Source organism: Rousettus aegyptiacus, unplaced genomic scaffold, assembly GCF_014176215.1.
Source record: "Rousettus aegyptiacus isolate mRouAeg1 unplaced genomic scaffold, mRouAeg1.p scaffold_m13_p_17, whole genome shotgun sequence".
Classification (NCBI taxonomy): Eukaryota; Metazoa; Chordata; class Mammalia; order Chiroptera; family Pteropodidae; genus Rousettus; species Rousettus aegyptiacus.
The window spans coordinates 15,652,598-15,674,209 of NW_023416292.1; the positions used below are offsets into that span (position 1 = coordinate 15,652,598).

Below are 21,612 nucleotides of genomic sequence, written 5' to 3' on the forward strand. Positions count from 1 at the left end.
GTGCAGCCTGCACCTATTGCCATCCTACTTATAATAAGTATACACAAAAAGGTGGTCCTATGTCTTCTTCAGATTATACTGTGATTTATCAAAGATACTGCAAGCATTAAAATTTTTGAATCTGTGATTTTTTCCAATTCTGCCCCTCCCAAGAAAATCATATGAAATGAGAAAATGACTCTATTAATCTGCATCTAACCCCCCCTCATTTTCTTTACCTTCCGGCTCCCGTTAGGGAAACGGGATGGTCAATCAGGTATCTGAACTTATTCCTTCGAACCGGGTGATGCCAGACGTGGTCCACAGGGCGCGGAAGGGTGCCCTGGGAAAAAGCAAAAACGCGAATGCACAGCAGAGGGCGCACTAGTCAAATTAAATTTTCTTAATCGGTTTGAGTATTTACATTAAGGGAATTTACTTATTCTACAGGAAAAAAAGGGAGAGCAAAATTCTTATTCAATCCTATGGAGAAAGACTGAGACTAGAACAATTTAATAGTTCTAGAATATAGCAAGACTAACAATAGTAGTGATCATTTAGGTAAATCGCATAAAAACAGGTTAATGAAAACACTCAAGCGTTCCCTTGGAAATATGTCCAAAAGATGTTAGTTTTCAATACAGTCAATTAATTTTTAAAAATTTTAAGACAATCTGGAATATATAACATATGCTCAATACATACATAATGAACTAGATATCAAAAGGATAAATGTTTCTAAGTACTTTACATATGTATGTACACACCTTTGGGGTTTTAATTTTCTTAGGAGGTAATAAGTTTTCAGGACAAGGACCAGCAAAGGCTGCAGAGGTCAGAGAAAGAAGAACTTCCTCGGGGATAAACTCATTCTGAAGGGAAGCAGGAAGCGGTTTTGAATGATCCACCATACTTTTTTTCTCCCTTAGCTCAGGAAGTCCTAAAAAAGTAATGAGAAAGAAAAGTTTACTGTGGTTTTTTGGAGTTAGATTCTCAAGCTGCCTCATCAATCTTTTATATGTTTCTAACAGAGGAAAGACTTCTTCTGACCGCTAAGAATAACAATACTTAAAACACTGAAAACCATCTAGCTAAATGAAACTCATATTGCCTGCCCTACTCATACTTAAATCAGACACAGATTCAAAAACTCAGGCACAAAGATAAACTTCCATTACTGGAAAATCAAAGTTAAAAATTAAATTCACTTCACTTGCTCAATTAACTAGGTTAGCCTTAAGATGGTGGGAACGTCTATTTTCTCTTCCATGTGAAAATGACAAAAGAAACCTCCTCTCCTCAAAACTGTCACATCATTTAGTATTTTTTCTATATAAGTTGAAGATAAGAACCATTGCATTAAACTGGGGCATTTGTAGAGAAGGGATCAGCACTGGGTTTAAAAGTAAAAGCAGAACTGGGATTGTTGGAAATGAAGAAAGTGGGATCATCTGAGCAAACTAGTAAAGAACGGTACAAAGAGTGGTCTACGTGGCTAGGGCAGAGGATTATAAGTAGGGAGTCAGGCTAAGATAGGAAGAGGTCTACTATGAAGTCAGTCAAGAATCGGGTTGTCACTCTTAAAGATCTCTCCACTAATCTATGCCCCTCACGTAGTATGGTTTATGTTTCTTTCTCTAAGTAGGTATCATGCTTTGATCGCTGTTAAAACCTCTGAAGTTCACATGACCTAATTCCTAGCTCTTGAAAGTATGAGATGGAGTCAGAGTATCAGAGGAAACAGAAAAAGAAAAGAAAAAGGTTAGGCGGGGCATTAGCACAAATTCCCCTAAAAACTAGATGGTGAGTTGAAGGAAGCTTTGACATACTGGGGATAGGAATGAGTCCAGATGACTTATTCTAGTACAGATCTGCATTTATTCGTACACGAATGAAAATTTTAAAGAAAGAACTATTTTCATTTAGAATAACGACGAAAACCTGGTACAAACTGGTTCCTTTCAAGGTACCGAAGAAAGTACCATTCGTACAAATACTAGTATTTAAAATAGGGTTAATTTTAAACAAAAAATTCATCAGCGTGTGAAAAAATATCACAGTCCTTAGGTGGAGTATTGAAATAGGTAATACGATCAAAGGAATGGCTTTTGATTTTTCTGCAGCAAGTGTAATGGGAAAATGAAGTTAAGTATCCTGAAGTCTCAAACGAAGGAAAACGGTGGACGGATGGTGATTTCTATGGTCATGATCATGAACGCCTGCGGGACCCTTTATGAACTTTACCTGTCTCTTCCTTGGATGCAGCGACTTTTAATTTTTTGCCCTCACGTGCCGACGCGGAGGGTGTTTTCGAGTGAGACATGGTAAAAAAAACCTCCTATCACTCTCTTCAGTAATCTGAAATATCCCTCCAGAAAGCGAACCTAGACACAAATCAGCGGCACATGGGGCAGAGCTGCCAAACTGACCTGCAAGCAAGAAAAAAGGGGGGGAGGGGGGTGGGGAGGGACACGTTAAGGGTTTGTGTTAATATCGGAGGTGATCATTCATCGAGCGTGGGTTTTCCGCCTTTGGGGACATTTCTGTGTTCCCTGAGGTCACATGACGCGACTAAGAAGCCTGTGGGTGTGTCAGGGTCTGGGCCCAGGCCCGAAAGGACGCGCCGGGCCACCGCCCGCCCGCACTAACAGTCGGCTTGGTCCCCGGCCCCGGCGACCTCGCGCACGCCAGCTCCACGGAGTCGGGTCGGGCAGCGGTCGCACCGTTTCTGCCTCAGAAGTGATGGGACACGTGCACCTGCAACCTGTACCCGTAAATTGTACTTCCCGCCGCACATCTCGCCACCTCGCCTGTGCCCGGACGTCTGCGTGTCGTCATAGCAACCCAGGACCCGCGCCTCAGCCTGTCTCAGTGGGGGCTGCCTTCGGCGGTGCCGGGGGGCAGGGGACAGTTAAAGAAACCATCCCAACGGTCTCTCGGGGACGCGATGTGTTTTTACATCGCAGTATAAGTTCAGTAGCGATGGAGAATAAAAAGGTTTAATCAGACCGTTCTCACGGGGCCCGAGGCTGTATTCGAGCCCGGGGCCTCCTGCACAGTGCGCAGGCGCCGGCGGTGGCCCGGGCCGCTGTCCCCCTCCCCCGGGGCGAGCTCTCCGCCTCGCTACCTAACGCACCGTCGGATTTGGACAAGCATTCTACCCCTTTTTGTTGCTCTGCATTCTTTTCTAAAGCCAAATTCAGAGGGAAATAGGGTAATCAAAAACTCTGGATTGCCATCAGTTGAGGCTTTGTTATGATGCAGCCCCCGTCCTGGGCATCTCGATCAACTAACATCCTTGGACACTAAGCACTGACCTCTGGAGCAAGCGGAAGGCATTCCTAGGTCGAGACATTTCTTTGCCTGGAGGCAGGGAAGGGGACTGAACTTTATTAGGTGAGGTAAAAATCGTTGGGTCTTCCTGCTTGAAAACCTGTTCTCAGTGAAGTATGTGATAAACACATTCGCTCCGAGGAGCTGAGGTCCCGCCCCTTACTGCCACCAGGGGTCATTTTGTGTAAGACGGAGCCTTAATGCCAAATAATGCTGGTGGAATCCATGCATCTAGACCCCGATAGTCTAGAAAATAAAATTCAGGAGGAAAGAAAACTTAATCTTGTCTGCCATATTCCTTGGTACCAACCACAGTGCGTGGCACAAACACCTTCGATACACGATATTTGATAAGCAACTAGACAGTTCTGTTGCTTGTGTCGATAGACTTAAATCTCTGGTTTTTGGTTTCCAGGGTAATAGCAAAGAGAAATATGAGCAAAATGGTAAACAAAATCAATCTCCAAGGCCCCTTTTCATTCTCCTAGTCGAATGCCTTGGATATCTGAGCGTTCCAGCCTTTAGCCCTGTCTCTGCTCACCATTATTTTTCTCTAGATTTTCCAAGAATTAAAATATACATATAGTTCACTTTTAAGGACTGGCTACCATCAAAGCAGGTGATGGCAATGCACAAGAAGGTAGAAGACAATTTCCCCTCAATATTTGTCTTCCTCCCTCCTCACCGGTGTTGTGACTCTATAATTTGGAACCAAGAGACTGAACTTCAGAGGTCCCAAAATTCCAGTATCAGCTTATACATTGTTTATCAAGCCTTTAGCTACTGCAAGAACCAAGTAACTCATCCTTCATGTTCTTAACCCAGTTTAAGAGTATATAAAGTACAAAGTACAAAAACAGATGAGAACATAAGAACATTACAATATGACCATTGCTCCTGGAGAATACAATTGCTGCTTTTGGGAAACTCCTCTCATAATTTTTAATTTTTTACCAAGAGACCCTTAAAAAGGAAATAAAGTAGTATTTAAGTCTTTGATAGAAAATACCTTTGGAAAATGCAAGAGGAGCAGGTACTAATTTTCCTAAATATAAAATATCAATTCTTGTCTGAAAAAGCACACTGCCTGGCCAACACAACTTCACCTTCTATTAGAAACCGAAGTCATTTCTATCCATTGGGAGAGGGGAGGGAGGTACATTTTTAGAAACACCCATACGCAAGTTTTCAAAGGCCAAGGACGAAAGGAATCAAGACACAAATGACCAATATAATGAGAGGAGGTTCAAGAATCAGTGTCACTGCTTCTCTTGATGTTAATGCAGTCGCAACTGGGTCCCATTATTTCTTTGTAGTCTGTGATGTGGTTTCCTGCCATTATCCTGGATAGGAGAGTTTTGTTCTTTCCCTTCTCTTGGGCTATATTCAGCATATAAAGCTGCCTGATGGTTAATGCAAAGTATTTATGACCATGAAATATGTAGTTAAAATATAGTTAACAATGAATACACTTGGAAGTTACTTTTAAAACAACATAGACTAGTTTTTTCCAAATATATTTATTTACATTTTTCACATATGCAATCTTTTGATATCGTTCGTGTATGTATATTTTTTAAAGTTTAAAACTTTAAACTTTTTGTTAATATGAATACAATGGATACTAAACAAAGTGATACCAATGATCAGATAAACAAAGATTTGGAGGGGAAGAAGGTAATGGAATTCAGGAAGAGAGAAAACAATGAATTTGAAAAGACATCATTATAGCAAAACCTTCTAAAACTTCTTCAGACTTCTGTGACCCTTCTGTCATTCTCAGAACACAATGGATTTAATGCACAAGCTGAGAAGGTACAGACACAGGAAGGAAGCTGCCATATTGGTGCCAATGGCAGAGCTGGGGCTTGAGCTCTCTTCCCACCCAAGAACTGGCACATTTGCACATGGGGACTCAAATTATCTCCCTTAATGACTGGGTGCACAAAGTGCCTCATGTTTCAAAGTTAAAACAGAGAGAAAGTTCAACTACCACTTCATTAAGACGAAAGAATACCATAAAGTATGGCTATCTGCTAGCTCGAAGGTTAATACTTCATTGAGAAGGGAATACTGACTGCAGAAATATATAATAATGTAGAACTAAGGAAGAAAGCATTTAGGAAAAAAAAGTACAGAGGCAATCTTAGATTTTTTTTAAAAAAATTCTGAATTTAATGCCTTTTGCTCAAATCCAAAGTAGCTGTTAAAAAGTCTTTATACTTTACAGGAGGAAAAAAACTACTTTATTAAGGATTTAGTAGATTACATAGATTATACAGTTTTCTCACCATTCTAGAGGACATCAATTTTATCATTATTTCTTGATTTCCAAACTGGACATTAAATTTCAATGGAGAAGGGTAGGGCTAACCAAGCAAGGAGGGCTCTATTTTCCCTGTTTCAACCAGAGAGGCCATATTTTATCTCCTTTATAAACTGGGTTTGAACACTCTAGAACCTGATAGAAACTTTAGTGATGTTAGAAACTAATCACTTATATAAGTGTTAATAATAACATCCCTCAAAAACATTTACATCCCAGTTGCTCTAATTTCTGAGCCATAAATGTAAAGCCTAGAGATAAAATGTTGAACAATGTCCAACACAGCTTTGATAGTAATTATATTTTTATATATCATACATACACATAGACTACGATATGAACCACATAAGCTACATAAAATTTTACACAAGATTAATAAACAAGTCACTTAAACTTACTAAAACTCTCGACTTAATAATACCTAGGTGAAAGCAGAAATATATTTCTTTTTAGAAGCTTACCCCACTACCCTAATGCTAAACAGATAAATCTGAAAGTGTTTGGAGAGGTGGAAACATCGGTGAATGCCTTTAACATAATCTTGTTGAATTCTTGTCAGGTTCCATTATGGGAGAGTTATAATATTATATCAATCAAGGTGTAAGGCCAATTCACATCCTCCGGGGTTTCAAAAAAGCACATATTCTTGGGAGTTTGTAGCATTTGAAACGTCCATATTTTTAAAGGATTCTAATGAGATCAAAAGAATTGAGAATTCATGGAGGAGAAGAAAATAATGAGGCCTTATTTATTGCCAGGGCTTGACTAGCGTTTTGCAACAACCCTATGAGGTAGTTATTACTTCATTTTACAGATGAGGAAAACTGGCTCTGATAAATTAAGCAACTTTGCCCATGGTCACACTGCTAGTAAGTATGGCGTTATCTTAATCAAAAATCCGCGCATGTTCTCTTATAACTGTATCACTGGTTTTCAAACTAGGTATTTTAGGGTAGGAGAAAATGGGTATAGCAAACAAAAAGGCTCCAGTCCTGCATCTCTATCTCAAGTGGAAGCTGCTACATTTTATGTTTTACACGCGGGGCTTAAGTGTGACGATTTATTTATTTTTGATGGTTAAGGCCACCTAGTTACAACAGTCATATTAGTTTACCTTCGTTATTTTTCCCGGCACAGAACAACAAACGTTACTCAAAACTACTTATGGCCACACAAAACAAAGATATTTTTGAATAAAAGACTTCAACAATTTATAAATTACATCTTATTAGGCTATACAGCCCACAACGACCAGCTTTTAATCATACAATGTCCTGTTATATTTTCTAATAAGGACTTCAGGATTCGATTTCTCAGGCAAGTATAATTTTAATCTTACGATGAAAAGTGCCCATACTAAGTGAATTACTTCTATAACATAATCTGTTTTCAAATATAGAATATTTCCACTGTACTTTCTTAACCTACCAATGTCATCTGTTTTTTACCTTGGAACTATTGAAAAAAAAAAAAAACATGCCTCCACTCCTTCTGCTTCCAAAATGTTGTTACCGACAGGTTAAAAACAGCCTCCATTTTCTAATTAAATTCTAACAGGAGGCAAGCAACTTCATCTAGGCACTTGCAGTAAATGAATCCACCAAAACCAGGAAAACTCTGTTTTCCTTCACTAGCCAGGATTGAGAATAAAACCATCTATCAAATGAGAAAGTTAGAGATCTTAGTTGTTCTCTTGGAAAACACACCCAAAATAAGTTACTATCATTAATATTTCTTACAAGGAAAGAAATTTTAAACTCATCACTTTCTAGAAGGAAAAATGTATCATCTGCTAAGTAAAAATAATTTTCACTGCTAGTAGCAAAAGCCTGGGGGTGCAGTTGGAAGTGAGGGGATCAAGAAATCCTCCTGAAACACATTAGTAAGAAGTTTTAGTTTTAATTTATTTGTTTAAAGACTTGCTAAAAGCAGCTAGCAATAAGCCCATAGCTATCAAACTAGTTTCTTTCATAGAAAGTGGCTGTTCCTTTAATCGTTTCTCAAATTTCCTTAGGTACAGTCTTATCATTCTAAAGAGCCTACAGTTATACACGCATTGTGTGTTATCACTAAAAATCCTGGACAGAAAAAAAAAAAAAAAGAACACTAATAAACAAAGGGAAGATGAGTTGTTTTTTTAAAAAATAGACTTGGATTGGTCCAACAGATACAGTATTTGGAATCAGTACAGAGAAGCAAAGCCCTCTCTGTGAGAGGGTTTGTTTACAGTACTCACTAGAAATATGGACCTAAGAATTCCATTCTTTCGCTTCAATAGATTGGCTTACTCATAACCACGTCTCAGACCAATATAGTTTTCTCAGCTCCCTCATTACATTTAAAATGTAGTTAAAAATGCAAGTGGTTGACATGACTCATTTTTAATTTTTAATAAAAATGCCAGAAAGCAGAAGCTAGATTAAAGCAGTCTTGTTTGGAGGTTCTGGTCCAATTATAATTATTATACCCCTGTGCAGATAATTACTGTGTGGGATTATGTGGGACCTTTTCAAAAATAACCTCCTTTGAGGTACACCTTTCTGCCGAAGTTGGATGTGATATTTGAAAACTAACTTAATTCTTCGGGATCAAAGTAAAATAAGTGATTAAAAGGGTATTTGTGGTGCGAATTAAGTTGTGACTATTAAGAAACTACTCACCTTCTTGTGAGACTCAAATTGACTTTAAAACAATTTGGAAAAGATTCCCCAAAATTTTTTGGATAGCAGTAGGGCTATTAACATACCAAGATAACCTCTCAAGTTGGCTGCTCCAAATAACAAGAATCTTTTTGGTAATTCATACGTCTCACTTCTTTGGGTGGAAAGTTGAACCTGGTTTCTAATATCCCTTCCAGTGCTCAGTCTTTACAAACATTAATCACACCTCATACACATGAATGACGTAATTCCTCCACATCACATTTCATCCGTAATGGGCATCTTACAGCAGGGAAATATCACATAATAGAGTCCATTTTCTTGATCACATATTAATTTGTATACCACCATTGAAAGTATAATAATTGAGCAAATGCAGGAGCCAGCTTCTGGTTCTTTAATAATCACTTTAATGTTAGTGAAGGTGATTAATACTTATGTTACAGACTTAGTAGTCTGCAAAATAATTCAAGTCAGTATTTATTAGACAATAAAATAACTGTACCGAAGGATACTTCTAAATAACTTAAAAGAAGTTACTGCCTTAAAGTTAAAAAGTTATTTTCCATACAAGTTCTGTGATTAAAATAATTTAAAACACATGAATGACTCTGCAAAGCTTTTTTTTTTAAATTACTTTGGAGGTTATAAGGAGAGACATTTTTCTTTGTCCTGTGCTTTCTTTCTCTTTCCCTTCCTACTTACATTCTCTCAATACATAACATTATGGATACAAACTCAAGAATTCAAGGTGAAAGGTATAATTTTGCTTCACAGAAATCATGACCTACGCTGTATAGTAAAAACAAATAAAAATGGAGTAGAACTACACTTTTTCAAAAAAAAATTACAAATTAGGATATATGACAAGATCGTCTTTGGAAAATAGATGTTTTTTTCTTTCTCCTAGAACTAGCAAAACATTCCGTAAGATTTTCTTTTCTTTCCCAATTGTACGGTTAATTAGCATACATTCCAACAGTGTGTATGAAAAAAATGTCTAACCCAGAGGTATTTCAATTACTTCTTCATAAGTGTTTTTGGCTAATTCGGTGGCCAAGAAAACATGATGTTTAGTCTCCAATTAGATAAAGAAACAAAACATATAATTTCTGAGGTTTAAGCCAATATGACCCAGTAAAAATCTGTCATTCCATTAGCTATAAGACCCACTTCTTCCAAAAAGGAAAAAAAGTCTGCTTAAGTACATAAGATTCCAATAAACTTCCAAAAGCTCAGCTTCAGGTGACCTAGGAATGGAGTAAGTCATCTGTAAAGAACGGAGCAGTCCAAATAGCACAGATAACTTCGGTAATAGCTGGAAACAGATGCTGGCCTCAAATCAAGCAGAATACCCCATCTTCAGGTTCAAAGAAGGAAACAAAGTTCGAGCTTCTAAAACACGTAACGGCAAGTCCAGGAACGTGGCCGGATATAATCCAGAAATGTGGGCTTCAAGGAAAAAAAGTAGAAGAGTAGTTTACTTGCAAGCACTGTGCGTATGTGGTGTGGGAGGAAGCCAGGGTGCTAATGTGCATCTCTAAAACGCCCACCCCCACCCCTCGCCCCCGCATTTCAGTAACCTCTAAGCTATAACCAGTTCAGTAACTCAAAAGATGTTCATAATTTTTATCTACGGCATAAATTTGATTTAGAAACTTTATATGAAGTTTTTAAAGTCCAGTAAACTCTCACAATTGCATGGATTTCTGACCAAATTTAAAATGGGCATTTCTGTATCTTACATTTTATTTTAGCATAGCCGTATTTTTACTAGCCTACACTGTAAATGGTGGTAGGCTAAGGGTGATAAAATATATACACAAATTACTATAATACGAAGTTTTATGCAAAAGATTAGAAATAGGAAAGAGACTGGAACAAGAATTTGAAAAAGCATTATAGAAAGATGTTGCATTCAAACTGAATTTTGATAAAGGCACCCCCCTAAATATTTGGGAGTTATCCATATGCAGCTGAAAGCTTATGCTCTATGAATGAGACTCTTACATAAGTATGAAAAGTAAAAAATAAAGAGAAATGGGATCCTAGGCATGTGAGTGTAGCCGGATATTTTTACTTGGAAAGCAAGAAGCAAAAAATACATTTTGTTTAGGTTCAGGGGATACACGTGCCACTGGGAAAACTCTGGAGAGCACCTACATTTTTAGGACACAGGAAGAAAATTAGGAGTTAAAGAAAAAGCAGTAAAAGAGAAAGAAGAAAACCAAAAAGTAGGAGAGTTCAAAGTGAAGGAAACCAAAGAAAAGAAAAATTCAAGGACAGTACAGTGAGATCAGATAATAGGCTGATGCTTTTCCTCCATCCTTCTCTCCCCTTCACCTTAACTCATCACTATCTCCACTACTCTCCTCCCCTTAAAATTACCCACCAACCCTCACAATCGGGGATGAACAGGTTACTTTTCCGTTCCAACCTGACTGATGACTCACATCTTTCAGAGGACAGTGCTGCCGCGCATACCACTCTTGAGAATAAAAGCACAGGATGACTCCATTGCCCGCGAAAAGGGAAGTCCACATCATCACATTCCAAATTGGCCATTTCCGACTATCATTGACAATGAAGTTAAAAGCCACTAAAATTAGAAAGATGACAAAAAAATTTAAATCAAAATATCAGCTATCAGGAGATGAACAGCCTCAGATATCTGCTGCAATCATTTAATTATCACAATGAGCACAAATTGTGTGTATACATGTTTTATTTTGGCCACTGGTTCTATACATGAAAATGAAGCTTCGGTGTTGAAGTTTATGAATCAGTGATTAATTCAGAGTCAGATGGTGTTCAGAGTATGTGAAAATCTATTTCATGGAATCATTCATATTCTAACTTGTCCCTCTCCTCCACCCAAAAAAGGTTCAGTTTTTTTCAGGGGGTGAACGCAGACAGAGTGGAAAAATGGGGAAGTTGTTTCTACAGTTGTTATGACCTGCCAAATCGCTGTTATCGATAGTCTTCCGAGGGTTATTTAGTTCATTTCCTACTTTGAAGTATAGGCATCTAGAAACAGAACTGTGTGTAATTAATGACTCCATGATGTTCTCACCATCTGATAAACAACACACCCTGGACATGGTGCTACTAAATACTATCTGGTTTTCTACACTGACTCTACACTCCATTTCCTAAATTCCTCTTTTAGCGCCGGTCCTCGTGGCGCGCCAAGACACTTACTTCCGAAGAACATGAAGAGCACGAAGAGCACTGGGTAGAAGAAGCTCAAGCACAGAGCCAGGGCGTACTCATGCACCACGGCGGACACCGCGAAGACGGCCAGCATGGCGGCCGACTTGAACCTCTTCGTGAAAAGCTCGGGTAGGAAGAAAACAGTAAAAAGCCGTTTTAACAAAGTGAGTATGCAGGAACCACATGACCTAAAATTACCACGTGCTACGGAGTTGTGTTTACACGTGATTTCCCGATCTACTCCCAATGTATTATAATAATTTCAAAAAAAACATCTATGTGTTAAAAATCCTTATTTTACTTAAATGAGGCATTTTCAAAACCATTAATGTTGAGGGAAAATTTGAGATCTTGCTTCCCGGCTTATGTCATCAGCTTGGCTCAAAATACCCCTATAAAAATTTTTTTTTAAGACCCATTCACGTTGAAAGATCTGGGTATATTTTCCAAAACATTAATAAGTTGTAAATCACTATGGTTCACAAAACCTAGTTTTCATATATAAACAGATACATCAAATCTCAACCTTAAGAGTAATAAAGCATGGCAGACAGGGCGGGCACCCTCTCCGTTTTCGCAGGTAACAAAACTAAGATTTAGAAAGAGACTTGCCTCATCCATAAGCGAAACTACACATCTATGAGAAAGGACACTCAAATACAGTGTATTTGCACCACAACATGCTGTCATTTACAGCGCCACTATTTAACGACTGAAGTCTGCAAGCTGGAGACGCCAGCGTTAATCCACCGTGAGATTCAAGATTACACTTCGACGGTCTAAACACATTTTGCTCTAAAGAAGGTCTCAAAAACCTGCATCACCAATTGGAGAGAGAGAAATCCAAACACAGTTGTTTCTCCACTTTCAACAAAGAAACAAAAACGAAGGGAGATTATTTGCTGGCAGTGAGGTTCATGAGAAAGGATCCATTCCTGGGGGATCATTTCCACTTCTCCAAACGCTTCCATGCATTCTTATGTTGGAATTATAGAAATTAAACTCTAGAGCAAAGACATGGTATTAGACCTAGTAACTGTTCCTACTGGTCTCTAAGCAGTACCATTCAAAGCAGGTTTCTTAGACATAAATGGCTCACGGAGAATTGAAGACGACTAAGTAGAACATCTTCCAGCTGCACAATACTAATGCTTTCTGGACAAGAATGTCTACTTCTTAAACAACATCCTAAATCTTGCTGCTTACCCACAGAAAGTCCTTGTAAGCATAGTAGTACAGCCAGTCATGAACCACCACATTCCATGTCCTGTAATAGTTGGAGTATGATGTGGAGTTCCACCAATCCTGAGGGAAAATGTGAAAACGTGAAGTTATAAAACGCACACACACAAGCACACACGCACACATGCAAAGAGCCGAAGCAAAACCCCGAGTATCCCCAAAGAACATATGTGCGTAACATAACACCCGGAGTGTGTTATGATAAACTGCCAGTCCACACACTGATGTCAGAAAAATTAAGATTTTTGGTTATATAAGGCATTTTGGTTATTAGAGTTCAATATGACATCAATTCTAGTTCTATATATGATAAAGTCCCTAGGTTCATTTTGTCTCATTCTCGAACAAGGTGTGATGGGAGACACAGAACATAAAGAGTCGTTAAACTCGGTGTTCCTCTAAATAGCGATGCATAAATCCCCCCTCAGTTTGGTAAAACACGGTGAGAGGATTCTAAGGTTACATAGACTTAGACAGCATGCGAACGCTAAAAACCGTTTGCAGATATCGAACAGAAAAACAAGTTGTACAAGAAGTGAGATGGCAGCTAACCTCCAATTCTAATGCTCAAATATATATGTATCTATCTATCTATATATATATATATATATATATATCATTCTCTACTTTAAGATCAGACCAAGATAATCCGACATCTAAAATTTGCAACCTACACTCACCATTTCCTTGAGAAACAAGTGGTAGGGTTGCGGTGTTACCAAAACCACAACGAACAAACAAATCTGTAGACTCTGGTTCTAGTCTAGAACTTAATTCCAACTTTGGAAGTGAAAGCATACTTTTTAAAGCAGAATTGATGCTTTTCAAAAATATAGGAGGGAAAAGATATTTCCTTCATGAACTATTCAACAATTTTAAATGGAATAATCACTCCCACAGCACCAGACGGCTGATTTCAAATAAATGAACGGTCAGCACAGTCTCATAATGAACGCCCTCTGGACACATGCTTTCCTTCTGTAATCACAGATACAAGACCCAGTAAAAACCATATGCTATATGACTGAAGGGTATAATAGGGGTAGAAGATAAGGCTTTACTAATTATACAAATACCAGAATTTCAGACTTAACATTGGTAAATCTTGTGGGAAAAATTATTTCACAATGTCTACATTAAAAAGCTAGTAGTCAACGATGCTCAAATACTTGACAATGAGGACATAAACAAAATGCGAAAACAAAGATGAGTCCAAGTGTATGTTACCTTGTAAAACATCCTGTCACCAAAGCGTAACATCTCAGCAAATGCATTGTGCCAACAGTGCAAAAAGGCAAAAAAGATAAGGAACAGAATCAGCGCACCTAAAAATAAAAATTAACACTATTAAGAGCCTTTCTAAATAGCTCACATACCAACCAGTTAATTATATGTTATTATCTGCTTAGTTAGAATTATTTTGTAAAATAAGTTATTATTCCAGCTTACCCATTCCTGAGATGATACAGTGTTCTTTTGAAAGTTATTTTAATTTTATAAAGCAATAACCTCCTTCCAAATGGGTTTCACAGATGACTAATGATCCAGCCTGTTTTTAATAGAAATGCCTAGATGTATGGCTTAACTTGGTACCCGAGGCCCTTCAAAATCTGGTCCTCAAGCATTCCCCTAAACCAGTTGTTTAAAACTGGGGGAGATTTCTCCCTCCCCCCGCCAACCCCCATCCCAAGAGACATTTGGCAATTCTGGAGACATTTTTGGTTGTCACGACTCAAGGGCCAGGGGTTGTGCTACTGGTATCTAGTTGTTAGAAACCAGGGTGATGTCAAATACCCTACAATGCACAAGATAGTTCCCCAAAACAAAGAATTATCCGGTGCCAAATGTCAACAGTGATAAGGTTAACTTTTCTCCGACTCTACTTCCAGTGTTGCAAACATCATCCATAACTGGACTCTGGCCATTCTAAAAGAACTCCGTACCTCTATATCCATTCCGCTACCTGAAAGCACATTTCTACCACTTCTCTGCCAGGCAAATGCCTATCTATTTGCAATACCCAATGTTAAATGTCATCACCAATGACACAAAGTTCATCAGCAGTTATTCTACTTATGTATAATGTTACACTACAATGTAAAATATCCATTTACATGCTCAGCCCTTTAGTTTACTTTATTTATCCAAAAAATATTTGCAAGAGTATCTACTATGTGTCAGATAATATGAGAAAGATTACGACAGGCTGACTTGCTGTAAGATACAATCCTTGATCTCAAGGAATTTGGACCCTAGTGAGACAGATGCACAGTATCTAATGCATATCCAAGTAGAGGGACAGATAAAAAGAGTTTACTGGAGTAAATCGTGAGGGGAAATCAGGGAAGGGTACTAGATGTCTGGGAGAGAGGGAAAGGAAGAGAAGTGATGATGGAAAACATCAACATTTAATGGGTAAAGAAAAAAAAGAAAAAATGAAGGAAACTGTAAAGACAAGCTTCTAGAGAGTACAGTATGTATGTCTTACTCACTGCTATATGTCCACAGCACCTGGCACATATAATAGGTACTCAAATGTCTCTAAAAAAAAATAAGTGGAATGAAGGAAGTTAGAAGACTGAAGTATGGCTAGAAAGACAGGAGAAGAAGAAAAAGTGGTGATGGAGATTTCAAAGTGTGGTCCACGGGCCCCAGTGCTTCACGGAGATCAAACAGGGTAATAAGGGCTAGCGCACCTACTGGATTTAGCATGGGGGTTTTAACAAAGGCCGCTTCAGTGGCCTATTTAGATTAGGAGCAAGATTATGAGAAAATAAGCACAAATAAGCACTATCTAAACAGCCAGAGAAAGCAAAAGTTGAGTGAAACTCAGAAGACCAGTGGAAAGATTTGCCTCTGAGACGGAAACATGTTTCATTTACGAGGCAGGTAGAAAGAGGTCAAGATGGTGAAGACACGTAGATGAGTTTATAGTTAAAAGCAGGTAAATCGAAACTGCTCATACGCAATAGCTTTATTTTCCTCGCAACTTTAAGAATGGCCAAATGAACCAGCACCTGTATTACCTGGCAAGATGGAGTTAAAAACACACAGGACCAGAACTCGTGCGCTGAAAGGTTCCTGCTTGATATTCCGAAACAGGGGGATGCAGAGCCTTTCGAAGATGTAGTACACATAAAATAAGCACCCGAAAACCTGGAACACAGCAAAGACATGAGAGTGATGGCTTGATAAGGAAAGATGGTGATTTTGCCTTCCAAAGAGATATGTATGTGGCCCTTAAACTAATGTTTACATATATAGTCTACGTTAAACTGCCAAACTGTAACCCTTCAGATATTACTCGTGCCAAGTTTCTACCATGCCTTTTCCCAACACATTTACCAAATGGCATTTTTTAAAAAATCGGACCTCTTGGAACCTGCTTCTCCTGCTACATAAAACCCACAACAAGATAACTTATTCCATAAATGGGTATTTGACTGAGACAAGAATTTAAAACAGGATCTTTTGGAATTTATGATTCTGATAAGGGGTCAGGGAGGAGTAGAGGGAAAGTCAGATCACACCCACACACATATATATATATCACCAAAAATAAAAAAAATAAAATAAACCAAGAAGGGGAAAATTAATGTAGATATTTACTGAAGTAACCAAAATGAAATTACTTTCATTAAAATAAATTCTTTTATTAAAGAAAATGACTTCTGATGTTGGCAAAACAAGCACCATTTACTGTATTGGGAGTAATTTAAAGACTTCAGAAAGAGTTCTAGAGCTACCAAAAGACATAAATACACCTATGATTTAAATAGATTAAAGTACTATAATAAATTCAAAGCCCTATCTCCCAGCAATCAACAAACCTTATCGACAATTTAAAAAGATTTACCTGTGCAAACTGCATAGCAACATAACCCCATCGTATAGTGGGAGTCCTGAAAAAAAGCAACAAAATTAAGTTTGCTACATAAAGTAAACAACTGAACTTTAATAAAGATCTTAGCAATATTTCCCCACACAGAACATCAAATTTGGCACATGAAATACTTGTATAATTCTGCGAAGAATTACTGTAAGCAAATCAGATGGCCAGAATCACCATTTGGGGCTCCCCGCGCCAGTGAGAAAATGAAAACTCATTCTCTATTTTCTCTGTAGCCGGACACGAACTGGCCCCTGCCCATCGGTCCCGCCCACCCGACTCACGCCCCAGCGCCTTACCTGGGATAGCTGTCGCGGTAGATGAGGGTAGGGGCAAACAAGAAGTACAAGTACTGGTTGACTGTAGGGATTGGGACAGTGCCTGGAAAAGGAAAACCGTGCTTAGGGCAGAAGCTCTTCCATGTCTCTCAGCAAAACTAAAATGGGGAAATGAGGACGCACGGGCTAGGGAAGAATAAATGACGTCTCTGTAGCTCGTGCTGCTTCTTCTTGATCTCCCAAAATGATGTCTTCTTCTTTTTATATTAATACACCAAACCTTCCAAACTAAGTTATCCCTATGACTTAGAGATCACTTCTGGAGTTTGAAGCAGCAAGTCAAAAAATAAGCACACGTGGGTCTATTAACATTCTTTAAAAATTACACAAAGTTACGAGAGTCTAATGATCAATGTTTTTAAATCGTAGGCAAAAGAGGAACAATCAGGAAATAGTGAGACAGTCTTCCAAATCAATACGGATCCTATATATTTAAAATCAAATGTAATGTATGCAGAAAGTAACATGCTACACCCGAGTAAACACCCAAGGCCGAAATACCCTATAAATAATCCTTTGACATAATGGAATTACATACTTGATTTCTCCTTAGCTGACTGTAGTACCCGAGGCACATTCTCTCTGACAAATGAATGGGCCTTCATTACTAAACGGATCTACAAAAGGAGGGGCAAAGAAAAAGATGAATTTTCTATCATTGACTTGTCTCATATCAGCAACTCCAGAACAACACTAGGCTATAGTCACATAAAGAATGTTTTAAATTTTACATATACCAACTCAAGTTCACTTTTATGGAATAAAGCTCATGAAAAACAAACTCTAAAGAAGGACCTGTTATTACTCAAATTATTTTGCATCTAACAGCACTATTACAGGTATATTACAAATTAATCAATTAAAAGCCTATACAAAGTCTCCAGAAATGTTCCTTTCCATTAGTCAAACAGAGCAATACAGACAGCCAATATAAGTCAGAAAATTCTAAAGGCTGAACAAATGAAATAAATCCGTTCCTTAGATGGGAATAGTTACATGACAAAACAATGAATCTGACATTTCGAAAGTGGCTTTTTAATTACAAAAATATTTTAGAGCATAGATGACTATTACAAAAAGTGTTCAAGAACAAAATCTGAATGAATCCAGAACAGGTCAATATGACTTACTTCAATTATTAAGAATCAGAGAACGCTGAAGCTAGAACAAGTTTGAGAGATGAGATGGTCTAGTTTAACACTTTAGTTTTAAAGATAATAGCACAAAGGAACAGAAATGAAAATTTATCCGACTAATACAACTAATAATAACAGAACATCAGTATTATATAATTATTGTTGTGGCTGTCGTCATTTTAACTAAGTATAGCACTGCATTGGGCAACACTCAAAACTTTACCTGTTCTAATATAATAATGATCCGGGAAGCTGGTGGCAATGCATATGCTAAAATAGCATATGTTGGTCCAAAACATAGAACTCCAATCTGGAAGACCATGAAAAGCAGGCAATAGAAAGAAGAATAGATCACTGGATAAGAACTCTTGCTGTAGCTTCTGGCCCATTGTTGAAAGAGGAGATAGGGAAATATAAGCGTACTCAAGAACATGGCCCACCATGTCCATATGACAATGGGAAATTTGCCAAAAGCGTAAGATATGATGCTGAACTCAAGCACCAGCCTGGGGAGGAAAAGCACAGAGAAAGGACACGGAGGTAAATTTTTAATATGTACCAATTTATAAAATTCAAAACTTTCGGGCCCCAAAACTCCCACTTTTAGGAACTATCAGAACACTAATACATCCAAGTCACAGATGTCATGGTTGTGCTAGAGAAAGAACGGCCTCTAAGCCTCGAAACATATTTCTACGACACATTTTCTAAAAGCTCGAAGACAGCATGGCCTTTGCACATGAAATATCTTAGATAACCTAAACCAATAAGACTTTGAATTTCTTAAAGATTGGATTCTCACATTCATACATTTTTAGCTCTAAAACGTTCTGTGGCAAAGTTAATACTTAAAGTATTCAAATACCAGTCACTGTTGTGTACAAAAGATGGTTTTTCAGAAGAAAATAGGAATAATTCAAAAATTTACTAATATACTATACCATTATCTCAAAATTTAATTTTTGAATAATGCACATAATTCAATGTATAATTACCACACTATTTTAAAAGATACAATTTGATTTTTATTAGAAAAAAATACAACATTTTTCAAATGTTAACTTCCAATAAGCTACTTATTTTTAGTTAACAATCTGAAGTGCATATCACAGTAGAAAAAAATGATAAATCATATGTACCAAATTGTCCCATGTAAGAAAATTACCTAAAAACTACTAATTATAAGTCTATTAAAATAGGCCATTTTAAAAATAAAAGTAATGAAACATCTAATCGTCTTTTTAATTGTACTTTTCAGGAAAGAGAAATCTCATCTGCTATGGGATTTTCTGTAACTAATTTAACCAAATCACACTTTTTAACCAAATCACCCAAAATTTAAATATAGTGAAAATTTCCAACATCCCATGCATCAACTAGCCAAACATTCCTTTTCTCGTCTTACCTTCCTTCATCAATGTAATCTACCACGAGTGTGCTGAGAATAAAGATGATGAGGAGCGCAATAAACATGTGATATATTGTCCTGATGTGGTCCACTTCAAACAGCTCACTGTAAACATAGTTTAAACAAACAAAATCGATAATCTGTGTTCGATGGCAAAACACCATATATTAAATAAGACTTAAAAGCAGTTTGGAAGATGCTTAATCCACAGTATGAACACCTCACTTATCACAGAATATTAAACTTGAAGCAGAGACGGGTAAATGACATGACCAAGGTAAAAACTCAATGGATGAGCTTCGGACAAGGTTCTTCCGGATAAAATGGTACTACCTCCCAGAAAACACCATGGACATGCAACACTTGAATGGTGTGCATTCTTGCAAACTAGTAGAAGCTGTGGTTTTCTAAGGGAGGCAAAAGGCCATTCACTGCAAACAGAGCACAGAAACTTTTCAAATGTTAAAACGATTTTTAAAAATCCTATTCTTACATTCTACTCTGAACACTTAACTAACATACATATTAAGTACTATCTATTTCCAAGATGTTAAGAGTCACACTTATGCATTTCTGCAATGTTGATGATAACCAACTACTATTACCCTACAAGTCTATAAATTTAACCATTTACATACGCTTTTCGCTTCTAGCCTCACTGATCTCTTTATTTAACTTAGACTGGACTACTTTTCTTTTAAAACATAGCAATGACCTTCTAGATGACTTTTTCTAAATAAATGTGTTTTTTTTTTCTATTTGATCAAAACAAGCGTTTTAGCTTTGTTTTTGGAAAGGTGTATGCTAATCTTCTAAATAACTTTTGAGGAACCTAAAATACTATTAAACCTCTGAAGTAAAGATTTTCAAATTCTAATAAAAACTCACCTGAGCCATAGAATGTTTTATTTCCTTGGTTAAAAACATTTTTTTTTAGCCAAATGTATGTTTTAATTTTACTATTCATATACTATAATGCTATCATTAAAATCTTAATTATAATGTTCAAAATAATTATTTTAATTCCCTTTTACGTGGAAGGCCTGGATTTCCCCCCAGATATAGATTTTAAAAGATAATCTCTTCAAACAAACTGAAATGGGATTCTACATTAGATGTTCAGAAATCTTTGGCCTTCCCATCAAAGTTAAATAACACAGATCAATTTGGCTTATAGAAAGTGAATTTTGATATACATAAGATGCATTTTTAAAGAAAAGCACATTAATCATTTCAGATAATTTTTCACCAGGCCAACTATTTTAAGTAATCTATACTACTGCAGTTTAAACTACAGCAGTATGCTAATGAATGAATGAATGAGTATATAAATGATCTCGGAGAGCATACAAAATATTCGTTACCTACAGAAAACACAACTTTAATTTTTCAGTTCACAAATAATGGCACCATAATTAATTTACACTGCCTGATTTTTTTCCCCACAAAATCCACAAAATCAGAGTTCTAAAATAAGTAAATCTGAGAAAATTATCGAGTCTCTACGCTGGCTAGCCAAAGAAGAGATAAAAAAAAAATTTATGTGTCATAAAGGCAGCAACATCAAAATTCTCTTGAAGTAGTTTACCGAAATAAAAAACTTTTTGTTCTAGTTCTTTGTGTAATCCGTTCTCTGCAACACAACTTCAAGGAATTTATCGGAGGACAGATAACTGCTTATTTCTAATATTGCCTTTGAAACTAGATACAGAACGAGATCAGAAAGACGAAGCGAGAGACAGCAAATGTACAAAAGGAAGTATCAAGTTAATAATTTATATGACTACAGATCAAACTCATCAAGCATTCATCGATTAAGCAGTGATTTTAACAATCAGAATAGCTTTTCTTAAATTCAAAATAATGGCTAACAAAAACAACTAAAAATTACTCACTCTAAGAGCGACTGCCTGATGACAAAAATCTTTCCGTGTTCTGGAGGTGCTCTCAGATCTCTAGAAAGAGCAAAAATTGAATCAAAATATAAATACTTGGAGTATTATAAGAAATTTGAACCTACGGATGAAAGAATATTATCAACTACAGCATAAAACATTAATTAACTGCCTTCTCAGTATGATCCGGGTA

The 21,612-nt window shown here is 37.2% G+C and overlaps 2 protein-coding genes across 6 annotated transcripts in view; both read right to left on the bottom strand.

Moving 5' to 3' along the window:
- Positions 1–7,396, bottom strand: part of AXDND1 (axonemal dynein light chain domain containing 1) — a 46,035-nt gene extending 38,639 nt beyond the window's left edge. For 2 of the 4 annotated variants that reach the window (XM_036234564.1, XM_036234561.1), the window contains exons 1-4: positions 2,703–7,396; positions 2,224–2,408; positions 747–919; positions 219–322 (exon numbers count right to left, since the gene is read on the bottom strand). In XM_036234564.1, the coding sequence (XP_036090457.1) occupies positions 219–322; positions 747–919; positions 2,224–2,302 (356 nt within the window). In that variant the 5' untranslated portion in view covers positions 2,303–2,408; positions 2,703–7,396. Of the gene's footprint in view, positions 1–218; positions 323–746; positions 920–2,223; positions 2,409–2,656 lie in introns of all 4 variants that reach the window. The other 2 variants (XM_036234562.1, XM_036234563.1) reach the window with 2 other exon arrangements.
- Positions 7,397–8,680: 1,284 nt separating this feature from the next.
- The window catches only part of SOAT1 (sterol O-acyltransferase 1), a 56,490-nt gene continuing 43,558 nt past the window's right edge, over positions 8,681–21,612 (bottom strand). For both annotated transcript variants that reach the window (XM_016141186.2, XM_016141187.2), the window contains 12 exons: positions 21,420–21,479; positions 19,522–19,629; positions 18,340–18,622; positions 17,519–17,597; positions 16,942–17,023; positions 16,610–16,655; positions 15,780–15,909; positions 13,981–14,078; positions 12,718–12,816; positions 11,500–11,635; positions 10,752–10,897; positions 8,681–9,750 (listed from right to left, as the gene is read on the bottom strand). In XM_016141186.2, coding sequence (XP_015996672.1) covers positions 9,694–9,750; positions 10,752–10,897; positions 11,500–11,635; positions 12,718–12,816; positions 13,981–14,078; positions 15,780–15,909; positions 16,610–16,655; positions 16,942–17,023; positions 17,519–17,597; positions 18,340–18,622; positions 19,522–19,629; positions 21,420–21,479 — 1,324 coding nt within the window. In that variant the 3' untranslated portion in view covers positions 8,681–9,693. The remainder of the gene's footprint in view (positions 9,751–10,751; positions 10,898–11,499; positions 11,636–12,717; positions 12,817–13,980; positions 14,079–15,779; positions 15,910–16,609; positions 16,656–16,941; positions 17,024–17,518; positions 17,598–18,339; positions 18,623–19,521; positions 19,630–21,419; positions 21,480–21,612) is intronic.